General features: G+C 38.6%; 1 protein-coding gene across 1 annotated transcript in view; it reads right to left on the bottom strand.

Annotated features, from left to right (window-relative positions):
* Positions 1-239: 239 nt before the first annotated feature.
* BMPR2 (bone morphogenetic protein receptor type 2) overlaps positions 240-12,414 on the bottom strand; it is a 105,578-nt gene continuing 93,403 nt past the window's right edge. Inside the window, exons 11-13 of the mRNA XM_068196183.1 lie at positions 11,752-11,924; positions 9,427-10,688; positions 240-7,731 (exon numbers count right to left, since the gene is read on the bottom strand). Coding sequence (XP_068052284.1) covers positions 7,481-7,731; positions 9,427-10,688; positions 11,752-11,924 — 1,686 coding nt within the window. The 3' untranslated portion in view covers positions 240-7,480. The remainder of the gene's footprint in view (positions 7,732-9,426; positions 10,689-11,751; positions 11,925-12,414) is intronic.

The raw sequence follows: 12,414 nt of genomic DNA on the forward strand, positions 1-12,414 counted from the left end.
CAAGTCCAGAGATTCCTAATGCACAGGACCACCTGGGAACAAGGAGGGTGGAACCTGGTCATACCAAAGGTGTCTGGAAGTCCTATTCATCCCCATCCCTTAGAATCAAGGAATGCCTTATCCTCCAATCAACCAACCAATGCACACAGCTGCAGCTGGGGTTTCCTCTTCCTCTCTTTCCTGGAGCATATTAATACTCGTGGCCAATAATGATATGAACCACCAACAAAAGACCATGCTTTTTGTCATTAATATGATCTTTAATAAATGGAATAATGCACCATTTTTACAGCAAGCCTTTTCTCTCAGGCCTAAAGAATAGCCTTTTAATTGTTCTTATCCAATGTCTCTGTATCAATACAATCTCTTTATTTAGGTTTATATATAACAAAGCAATTCTTACAAGTATTCATAGAAAACTCTGTAGTGGCTTTAACAATGTCAGCTTTCATAGTGGCATCCACAGATGATTAAAAACCAAAAATTAGCTTTTTATTTCATACTCACACTGTTCCATGAAACACAACTTATACAGCATAGCAAGGGTATTGCGCAGCTTATACAAAAGAAATAACTGAAAGCAATTATTTATAAATTCATACATGATATTTCCTCAGTCGTTTGAGAGGAAAACTAAAATACCCGTTAATAAAAGGGTTCTGATGAGACTCCATATTCTAGGATTTCTCCCCCTCTTCCCCCAGAAAAGCTCGCTCAGAAAGTAATGCTCTCTTTACAGTCTTTCATAAGGAAAATGGCAGTTTCACATATTCTTACTTCAGCCTTTACAGAAGACCAAACCCTAGAAATTCATTCTTGCCATGTTTATTTTCCTCTTATACTGCATTTGGGGGGGAAAATAATCAACAGCGATTGTAAAACATTATTCCAGCTTATATAAATGTGAATAGAGCACGCGTTCCTCTAGAGACAAAAAGCAGACAAGAAACATATACATACAAACTGTTTTAAATACATTTCAACTGTGCGAAAGAGAGAGAAGAGTCACCAATCAGGAAATTCAAAAGTGACAAATGAGTCAGCTTGGACTTGTCCGTTTGTTCTTGTGACTTCTTACAAACTACAAAGACCAGAAACATTAACTATTTTCTGAATAAACAAGACTGAAGTGTGAAACTTCATGATACAGTTGTGAAGCACAAAAAAGAAAGTGAATCAAGTGCTCTAGAAATAAACCTCACACGTTTGCTGTCTTAAAAACAAGTGAATGGGCTACAAAAGTGGAGGTTTGGGAGACCTTGGAACTAGAAAGTTATAAAGGCTAATTATTTCTGCTTTAAAATAGTTACCAGGCGAGATGCTGTGCCCCAGCGGACACACTCCAGTGATACATCTGCAGAAGCCTGGAAGGACTTGGAAGAAATCCTTCCTTCCTGTGCTATGGAAGCATGGTGTATGCATTGAAGTTAACCAACTGAATGACTTGCAAATTCAAACAATTGCTGATGAAAACAGCAATAGGCTTTGAAAAATAGCTGACGATTATGCTATGAATTAGCATAACTCCAACTAGTTCCTGCTTATTATGCACATGTGTATATTAAACCACAGGGAAATAAACAGAAATGGCCATAAGAAATAACTTGTATTAATAATGCACGGCTAACACAGACCTGCATGGAGCCCAGATCAACATTAAAGGGCCTTGGTGTAAATGAGGATTTATCTTGAACCCTTCCACTCCCCCAATGCAGTTCCACTTCTTGACAAAGCCACAGCTGCCCTGTGCAGCTGACCCAGCTCCACAGCCTGAATCCCCCATCAGCAATGCCCAGCAAGGCTCAGGAGCCAGGGCTGCCCCTGCAGTCCCACATGCCATACCAGCTTTCCTAGGGCTGATCCTCCCCAGAAATGTTTCACACCACGGCCAGCAGAACCCACCCCTCCTCTGCCCACTATCAAAGGCAGACTCCTGTTGGATTCCAAGAGCACTGGGCTCAGCCCTTTCCCTCAGAAACACAGGTGCTGAACATAACATCCATTTGGATTTGCAGGAGCACAAACCTGTTCTTGCAGAAATGGAAGTTCTACCTCCAGTTTTACTCAGTACAGAAGAAACCTCAAAGGAGAAATCTGATTTGTTACTCTTTCATGTCAAAACTGAATCTACTTGGGGGATGGGTAAGATCAAAAAGGGATGTATTTCTATAGCTACAGTTTCATATGACAATAATAGAAGCCTAAAATGTAATTGGATTTAATGGACTAAAATACTATGTTTAAATGGCAACCACACATATAACTATAGCTACTACATAAAAAAGCCTTGTAAAAATTATCATGTTTTAAGTGTTTTGGGTTATTTTTTGATCTTTGAGAGAGATATCTTAAATCACTCCGCTTCAGATAAAGCTTGTCATGTGCATTCCCAGGTTTCTCTCTTTCCCTCTCTCTCTCATAAATCCATTCCACCCAAACAATCAGTGACAAGTCTGTCACGGGAGATCTTGAACTACTGGACTGTGTGTCACAGTCTGATCCCAGCTTTACTGTGATGCACTACAGACAATTTTAAAATGGCATATGAAAAAACACCCCCCACATTATACTTTCTACCAGTGCTACCATCTGATGCTGTAACTCACAGAATTTAATCCTGGAACTTACACACAACATACATATGCATCTAAATACACACAGAGTTTACATAAAAATATATATATCTGGCTTCACTGCAATATGTATAGTTTTTTCACTGAAGAAAGGCTTGAGGTTGAACAAAAATTAGTAAGCACGTTTTAAAAAGAAGGTTAATATAGTTATTTGCTAAAATGGGCACTGGGAGACCAGACAGAAAAGTTCAAATAATCCCAATTTATGCAAAATGTTAAGTTGTCCAGTCTATGATCCAACTTTCAAAGACTGATCAATCCAATTTCAATTTTCTTTGATGAGCCGCTACAAATCTTCCAATTAGACATCACATCATTTATATGCTACTGTGCTTGGCAATTATTATTTTTATGGCTTAAACACAGCCTAGTTCAGCAATGGGACCAGCCACCACTTCTATACAAGTAAAAATTACAGCATAATTAATTTCCAATGTATAGACTAAATATGTCAATTTTAAAATGCTTCCTAATTAGGCAAGAAATGTCCACAGAAGTATTTCAATGGCAGAATGGGTATGAACTTTTGTATTTTTCATTAACAAAAATTACAATCTGAACATAAATACAGCAATGTTATATTAGTGGATATTTTTTAACACTTAAAAAAGGAATATCATTAGAGCAAAATGCACTGAACACTGGAACTAGGGCATATACAATGTATACATATATACTTCTAAGTAAGAATTCATTACTATTAAGTTTGGGACCAATAATTTATTCCATACAATTAAAGAACTTCCTTATTCTCCTCTCTGAGGCATGTAGGATTCCAGATTTCTTTTAGAGAAAGCTGGCAGGTAGGAGGATGTGAAATCTCGGAACATATTTATGAGGTGGGAGTTTTTTGTTGCTTGTTTCCTGAAAATTGCCAGCATCTATCTTGCATTGTTTTGTGCCCAGTGCACTGAAAAAAATCAAAATGTGTTGCCTTTGAAAATTAGGTAATTTTCTATATGAAAACAAGAGACAAATGAGTGACACTAAGAAAGCAAAACAAGAATGGAGATGTTGTTTCTGAAAATATTCTAATTATGATACTATCAGATGGTTTTCTTTTAAATAGGAATACTTTTAGTTGTGCAGTGTAAGTGCATCTTGGAGTTTCAAGAAAGGCCTTGGTAATAATAATTGGGTAACATATGAAGCTGTAAAAGTATTACAAGCAAATTCAGGGAAGTGTTGCAGATAATCTGACCTGTAAATGCCAATTTTAGAAGACTATGAGGCATGTCTGTTCAAAGGGCTGGAATTCACAGTCTAAAAACCATGTTATGTTGCTATCTCCGTTACAGGAAACAGAACAAGAGACAATGCATTAACCTAAGCAACTCTCCTGGCTTCTACTGGGAAGTCATTTTCTATACGCAGCAAGATTTTGGATTTTGTCTTATACAGACAAACCTCAAAACTGTTTGCTCTATCATTTTACTTGAATTATCCATTATAAATTACCGTAACAAATATTCTACTATTGCCTATTTGACAGTGGCACAATTAACAGGTATTTACACTACCATTCTATTTTAATTTTGCTACATTTATCTTGTCTGCAATATAAATGAGAAATTGATAGAAAATTATCAACTTTCATAATTTTCCTTTTTTTGAAAATCAAATAAAATAACCAAAATCATAACTCACAAGGCAATAAATGACATCGGTTTTCCTTGTTTGTTGTACAATATCAACTATCCCCGTGTTTGATTTGTAGAATTCTTTCTCTTACATGTATTTTGTTTGGTTAAGGATGATCCCCTGCAGCATGAAAATTTAATATCATTTAACTTACAGAGATAGTATTCTGTGGACAATGGATTATGTTCTGTGAGGAAAAAAATGGCATTACTAAATTAAACATTAAAATCAAACTTCTAATCTGATTTAATCTAGCTGTGCAGAATTACAGTATTTTGGTACCTACTTCAGAGTTTGCTTTGACTGACCTTTAAAAAATAATAGATTTTATCTGTTTAATCTATAGGCTATTTAATGATAAAGTACATTTTTCTATCATGTTAAAAATTATATTTATCCATGGTAGATTGCACAGCCAATCTTGCTACTAATTAGAATTAATTCCAAAGGCCCTCCAACAAGTAACAGAAATAGACAAAGGAAAGAAAAAAAGTATTGTTTAAGAACGTTGAAGGAGAACTGCAGAACAACATCTCTTCATCTGATATTAAAGTTATTTTGATTGCATTGATCACAAAACAGTTGGATTTCTTACAAAGGCATGGCCTGCAAAGAAAGGCTAAAAGACTGGTGCAATTCTGTCTCAGCAGAAAGAAGCAGCAGTCAGAAAAGTAATTTTTCTCTCCCCAGAGTAGTCTGAGTTAGTAAGAGTCCTAAATATTGTTTTCAGCCCACATTCTGAAATGCTGATGGATGATACATGCAAGGCAAAGAAAAGTCATTGGGAAAGGAGTGAAGAATCCCCAACACCACGATCAGTGCTCACCAAAAAACAACACAGCGCAATCCAAACGGACACTCAGAGGAGGCCAGAGGAGAAGAGAGCCACAGTGAGCAACATGAACAGAATGCCAGAAATTCTGATTCAGGTCTTGAAACCCAGCTGAGCAACTGGCAGGTTTTCAACATCTGGGACGTGAGACTGCAGCAGATGGGAAGCCAGAGAGTGAACTCAAAGTCAAACCGGGAGAAGGCGGTGTTTTTAAAAAGGGGTGATATAACTGTATTATACAGGGGGAAAGCATAATTATGCCTCAGAGACGAGAGGTACTATTTGAACTGGTGCTTAAAGAACATAAGGAGCTCAAAATGTGCCTTGTGGCTTGTATTTCTACAACTACACTTAATCAAAGCCTGCATCTATAGTGCTATCTCCTGGAGATATCTAGGAGAATCTAAGAAATGTTAAGAAGCGTTACAAGAGAAAATCACAGCAATCAAGAACAAGCAAGGAATTTTGGGGAACAGCAAGAATCAGATGTAAGCAAGGCATGTATTAGATTAGTTGTATCAACAGATAGAGAAGAACAGGGTTGGCAAAGTTTACCTCAGGGGGGAAAAATGGTAAAATGGCAAGGAAACAAATGAGCTTAAAAGCAGAGAGCATCTGCTTCAGTCAGCTGAAAGGAGACAGGCTGGGGGAGGCAATTGTTTGCTGCCACTATCCTGCCACAGGAGTCTGGCAGGCTGACTGAATTGATTTGCTTTCTTTGAACATCACCAGTTTTCAGATGAAGTGATAAATCTTTGCTTGTTACCAAAGACTGATGTGTTACACCTTTTTATATCCAAATAGGTTTTACTGAAGTGTTTTCAATTGGAAAGAATGCTTCTGAAGTGGAAGGCTATTTCTTAGGTGGAAGAAGGTTCTAACTAATAAGAAAATTATTTTCTTTCAGTAGACAGTAAAACCAATCATTCCAAAAAAAGGAAGGGTTTACTTGAGATAGTGAAAAAACAATTTATCTCAATACATATTACATCCACATTCACTGACAGCTAAAATCAATGTGCATACAAACTGAAAGAAGGGACTAAGCAGAAGGGAAAAAAAAATCCCCAACCCTCCCCCACAAAAACCCATGAATTTTAAAAGCATGCAATAAACTTTAACAAGATGAATGAGGGCCTCTAAGAACTCTGAAGGGAGGACAAGTTTCAACTCAACCTGGCAACAACCATCAATTAGGATGCACCTACCTGCATAAGCAATCAGGCTCATTTTTACCCCATACTGTCTGTAAGGAGGTAAATCAGGAAAGACTTGTGACTCATCACAAAACTCTTTTGTGCCAAGTAAGATTAATGTGTTTTTTTTTCCTCTGTGTAAATAAAATATGTTCACAACCTATCTTCACTCAAACTTTTAAGTATGACAATTATTAATATTTCTGAATAAAATGTATTTTTCGATGTACATCATTAGTGATCTAAATAAGGTTTTACATAAATACAGGGGGTGAAACTGCACACAAAATAAAGTTGAAAAAATGGCTGACACTGTTTCCTTACATTTGTTCAACATTTTGTTACTCAACTTCACAGGCTGGCATCTACTACTATAAAGGAAACACATTTTGATTAGGGAGGATCAAAAGAAAGGTACAGAGCTCAGATTTTTTTTTTTTGTTCCTTTTTTAAAGCCCTTTCAAGTTGGGGAAAATTCATGCATTGTCACCTCTGAGCACAATGTGATATTGGCAGCTGCTTCAAGCTGGCTACGATGTGCAAAGTTCACTGTCATGACTGGCTGACTGCTCAACTGTCAAGGAAAAATTAACAAATAGGAAAATGGGAACATGTGGCAGTTTTAGAAACACACTGTTCAATAAAGCCTACTGTGAACTATAGACTATTGCACATTTCAACATGACACAAGGAAAATAAGGGGTTCAAAAGAGAATACACTTTGTAACATAGAAATATACAGACTAGCTTGTGCACAGAAATTAAAACATGGTTACAAGACACCACTGCAGTCAAACCTGTCTTATAGTCTGCTTATGTTCTTAGTGACCTTAAGAAACTGGTCCAAACTGATTATCAGCAATACTTTTTTTTGTTACTTTTTTTTAAAAAAATATTTTGAGACCACATCTTTGATACACATATATATATTCTGTGGTCAAAACAGACAGACTTAACTTTAGCGATACTAAATAAAAGTGCAAAAACGTTCAAAAAATAAAACAAAATAAAAAATATGGAAGCATAAGCTAAAAATTTTCTGCATAGCTGAAATCTATTTAAAGCGAGTCCTTGGTAGGGGTTGCTGACAGGAGGAGAAAGCAGTTTTTTAAAATGTCTTCTGCATGTTTGTTTCAAATAATGTAAAACAAAGGTCATTTGCCAGCTTTTGAAACATTTCACAGGCAGTTCACCCCTGCGTCCTTGGAGACCATAGTGGTGGCAGTGCCCCCCTCTGCAAGGTACACAGCAGTGCTGGATTTGGGGGGCGCTGCCTGCTCACTGCCGTTGTTGTTGACCTCGCAGTGCAGCGGCTCCGTGGAGATGACCCACGTGGACGGACGCCACCGCTTGAGCGAGTACGGAGTTTTCACACGTTTCTTGATCTTCTCTCCTGAGCCTGATTTGCCGTCCTGTGAGGAGTCACCTACTGAAGGAAGAAAAACCAAACCAAAAAGAGAAAACAGAACAGAAAACAGTATTATGAGGAAGGTGAGATTAGACTGGCATCCAGGGTTGTTACTTATGTGAAACAGAAAAAAAGAACAAAATCTATAAATACAGAAGCAACTGCGTGGCAGAGGCATGACAGGTGTATCGACCACAACAGCTGCCGCTGAAACAAGGGGTTAGATTCTGTTCTCTGTCAGAAATTACTTCAGTGAAGTAATTTGTGTTACCTGGAACGGCATCAAAGAAGAAAATCAGCATTTGACATTTGAGGGGCTTTTGCAATCATAGTATCTTATATTACCTGTAACGGGAGGTACAAAAGAACATTGCTACTACAGGACAGCAAAGGCTAAAATTTAAATAGCACAATGTTAGGTCCCCTAATCCTACTCCACCTGGCAAAGCATTTCACCTGAAAACAAAATAGTCTATTATCTGTTAAGATATTAAGTCAGGATTTGGAATGCTGGGTTGTAAAACTGGCAAAACCAACTTTAAATATGATAAAACTTCAGCAGTTGAAATCTGATTGTTTAAAAAAACTTTACACAACCCCTTCTTTTAACTTAACCTTCAATTAAAGAAAGCCACTGCAATAATATTTTTTCTTTATCTTGGTAAGATTTCAACTCACACCAACATGTTAAGACAAAAATTAAGGTTTCCCACTTAAAAGGAAGGCTTAAACATTCCATTGCTGTGTAGTCAACTACATTTCTTGAAAGATATGTTCTCGTTTGGTTTTAAACCTTTTATTGCCAAAGATGCCTGGCATCCCAGTTTACTCCACTAATATCACAGTATCTTCCTAAACATAGTCACGAGATTTGCAAGCACCTTTCAAGACTACAGTGACTTCTGGAAATATATTTTCTTTAAAATTCACACCAGGAGGTCTTTCCAGTAGCTCCAACAGGCTCAAAACCAGAGGATGTACCTAATTTAACTATAACTACATTATTACATTCTTACAGTAAAAAGAAGAGCCCCATTGTAACCTCTTAGACCTCTGGCCATAAAACTCTCAAGGAAGTTACTATTCTGAAATAAGCTATTAAAATCAATTCCTTCTCTAATTACTTGGATTAATTTTTATGTACATGTCAAACTGATGCAGAATTGCTCTAATTGTTCGAGCTAGGACAGCAAAATAGAAAATGCCTGACCTTCCATTTAGGCTGGGCTAATACAGTAAAGTTAGTTGCTTTAAAATCATGAAGCATACAGATAATTACTACAATAAATTATTTTAATCAATGCCTCTTAGAGACAGCTACTCTTGAGAGAATGAAGAAAAGTAAGAAAAAAAAGGTGTAAGGTGCCCTTGCAGAAAATATAGGACAATTTTTCAATATGCTTTGCACCTACCAAAGGTAGGAGCCTTGCAAGGAATAATGAAAGTTAACCTAGAGACAGAGTGGATGGGTTAGAAAGAGACAGATTTATTCTGTCTGTGTGGAAGGATGATAGTGATCTAATATACTGGAAATGATGGAGACAGGACTGTACCAAAAAGACTGAAATTGTGCTGAGGGAAACTACATTTATATGAGATTTAATAAGTATGCTTTGAGGAGAAACGGGAGTCAGAAGTAATTTCTATTGAAGCAGATATATGCAGTTATTAGGTAGAAAGGTGTCAGGGAAACTGTTCAGCCCTGCAGGCACTTACACTGCATACTACTGCTATCCAAACTACTTGTGGCTGACAGATCCAGTGAATTAGGCCTCTGTGCTCTTCTGGTCTGGGGGTGCCCAGGATTTCTCACTACATTCTGGATACTGGCAGCAGCTGTCTCCGGACACGGATTGCTGTTGTTGTTGTTGGCGTTCGTCCGGCCGCTATCCAGTGGCCGCTCCCTCCTGTCTACCAGGCGGTCCAGAACACCTTCATCGTGGCCAACCTGCTGCTCCCGCCTCAGCAAGGGCTCGTGCTCGTCAGGACTGGAGTTGATGTTCAGCCGACTGTCCTCCCCGCTGAACTGGTTCTGAAGCATTTCCTGGGCCCTCTGCGCTACCGAGCTGCTGGTCTGGCCAGAGGGCACCGTGCCATTGGCATACTGGGTTGTGCCAGCATGAGAGTTTATGCCGTGGCTCCTCCCAGCCACTCCATTCATGGTAACTGTCACGACATGAGGTTCTGCAGCATTGATAGTGTTCATCTTGGCAACGCCTGTTTCCACTTGCTTCAAGTTTGATTTGTGCTTGCCACCAAATTTTAACCGTGGCTCTTTTGTGGAATTTTTGGTGTTTAGAGGGAGGCTAGTAGGCCTCTTCGGAAGGTTCTGTTGCTTGGGTAGAGGATAGACCTGAGCAGATGGGACATCCGGAATCAAACACGCCTGACCATTGGTAGCTTGTGTGAAGTCCTGTTGCCCTGTCACCTCCACTGCAAGTTTTATCAGCGGATAAAGCAAGCTGGAACTAGTGCTGCTCAGCGGATCTGGCCCACTAAACTGCTTAAGCGAATGTTCCATCAGATTCTCATCAGAGCTTTCTTTCAGGTTCTTATCCACTTCTTTTGGATCCAATTTATTTGTCTCCAAGTCCTCCTCTGTTAGCTGCAGACAAACAGGGGTGGGCCCACCTGGCTGCATGACATTTGTAGTGTGTAAGTTTGTTTCATCCGAATAAGGCATTTCGGAGATGGTGGTCATGCCAGTGCTGGGAGTGAGGCCAGTTGTGTTGGTGGTGGACAAACTGGTGACACTTGTCTCGGGACTAGGGATGCGAGCTTGTGCTTGCTGCCGCTCGTAGTTAATGGAATTTCTATTCTTTTCTCCTGAAGTCAATGGTGTAGTGGACATTGAATGTTCAGAAGAAATATTCTTTACTATGCTGTCAGTATGGTGGATTGAATCTTCAATGTAGGAAGAGGAAGAATAATCTGGATATGGCCTTATCTTTGATACACGTCTATGATGCGACAGATTCCTTTAAGAAAAAAATAAGTGGTATTAAGACCATATATGTAAAAATCACCTCATACTGTAAGTCATTTAAGAGAGCTGAGTGTCTTTCTGTTTCTTTTAATGCATAAACTAAGGATAGATACAGTACAAACGGAGGTATTTCAGCAACTTCCTTGAAAAGTGCTGGGGATAAGAAAATTGGTTTTACTAGGGCAAAACTTCATTATGGATGTTATTTCCTAAGAGAACAGTAATCTTCTGTTTGTCCAATATGCTGTTTGTCCAGCTGGCAAAGTACTGCTAAGGTTCTGCTCTAGATGCAGATAAGCGATGCTGAAGAAGGTCAACAAAAATGCAACAGACTAAATCAAGAAAGTGATTCTGAGAAAATGTCACAAGGTCCTAACCCATGAAAACTCTACTATTTTGACAATATAGGTATTCTATGATTTGAACATAATATTTTTTTCATGACAACGAACAGTGTCATATACAGCAACATTATTCTTCTCTCAAATCTGGATTTATAGAGTATACTTAATAAGAACTAAAGTCAGCTCTGCAAATCCTCATTCCCACTGGATCATATATAAGCAGAGAACATGCAGCTTCTCTTGCTGGGGTCAGAGTAACAATGACTTAAACAATGGCCCTGCAGTTTGTTAACTGAAAAATTACAGGTTTGAGACTTGGTAATTTTCTGAACTCACAGTGACTGCAAATTCACAGTTTTTACCAGAACACTTTAAACAGAAGTTTGATGCATCGTTTAGCAAGTGTACTTAAAGACAATTCATTTTGTCACTTCACATCATGGCAAGCCTGCTGAGTTTGCCTGAGCTCAGTTGAAAAGGCCCCTCTGTGAGAAATACAGCTGTATACATAAAAGGTGCCTGAATTCTGGGGACACACAGGAGATCTTAAGAACACAAGCAACTGGGATTATGTCACGCTCATATGCAGACTAGGTCATATAACACACATCACTTAATGGGCGCAGCAAGCTGTAGCTTCTGTCCTGGAGTGAGCCTAGTGCTGCATTGGGCATTTCCTGCTGACTAAATCCAAATGTGTTCTCTTCTTACCTCTCATTTTGCATGGCAGTTGACATAGGATTGACTGTTGGACTAACTGATTTATTTCTCTCCCAAATCATCATGAGCTCTGCCATTCTCTCCTCAGCACACTGTGCTGTTAGTCGAGCTTCCGCATCTTGATCCCAACAGTCTTCAATTGTTTCTTTAAGTGACCTCACAGCCTGTCAAGAGACAAAACCCCTTTAAGTTATTTTACCTTTATACTATGTTTCTAATTTACTGTTTTATGGTAGCATTCTGTATGTCTGAAAACAGTCACAAGCTGGCGAAAGAGAGAAACAGAAGACACACAATTTTGTTCAAAGCTAATTTAACCTAATACTAGCAATATGCAATTTAACATTATCACATCTCACATACACACACCAACTGGGAAGACATTTAGGAAAAGCTACATTGACCAATGTCCATACAAGCTTCAGCCAGCCCTCTGATGGACGCATGCTCTGCTCACTCTCCTTGCCTTATGAGAGCTGTGTACTAAGGATTGCTGATATTCTGAAAATGCCGCCATGGTTATTCTCACAGTTGTGCTACGGTCACTGCCTTGCTCCCCTGCACTGTATGCAAATAACAGCTGTGCTCACTTCATCATCCCTGTCTTCCTCTCTTTACCACAGTGACATCCAAGTGTCTCATAAGTATCAATGA

The sequence above is a fragment of the Anomalospiza imberbis genome, chromosome 7 (assembly GCF_031753505.1).
Source record: "Anomalospiza imberbis isolate Cuckoo-Finch-1a 21T00152 chromosome 7, ASM3175350v1, whole genome shotgun sequence".
Classification (NCBI taxonomy): domain Eukaryota; kingdom Metazoa; phylum Chordata; class Aves; order Passeriformes; family Viduidae; genus Anomalospiza; species Anomalospiza imberbis.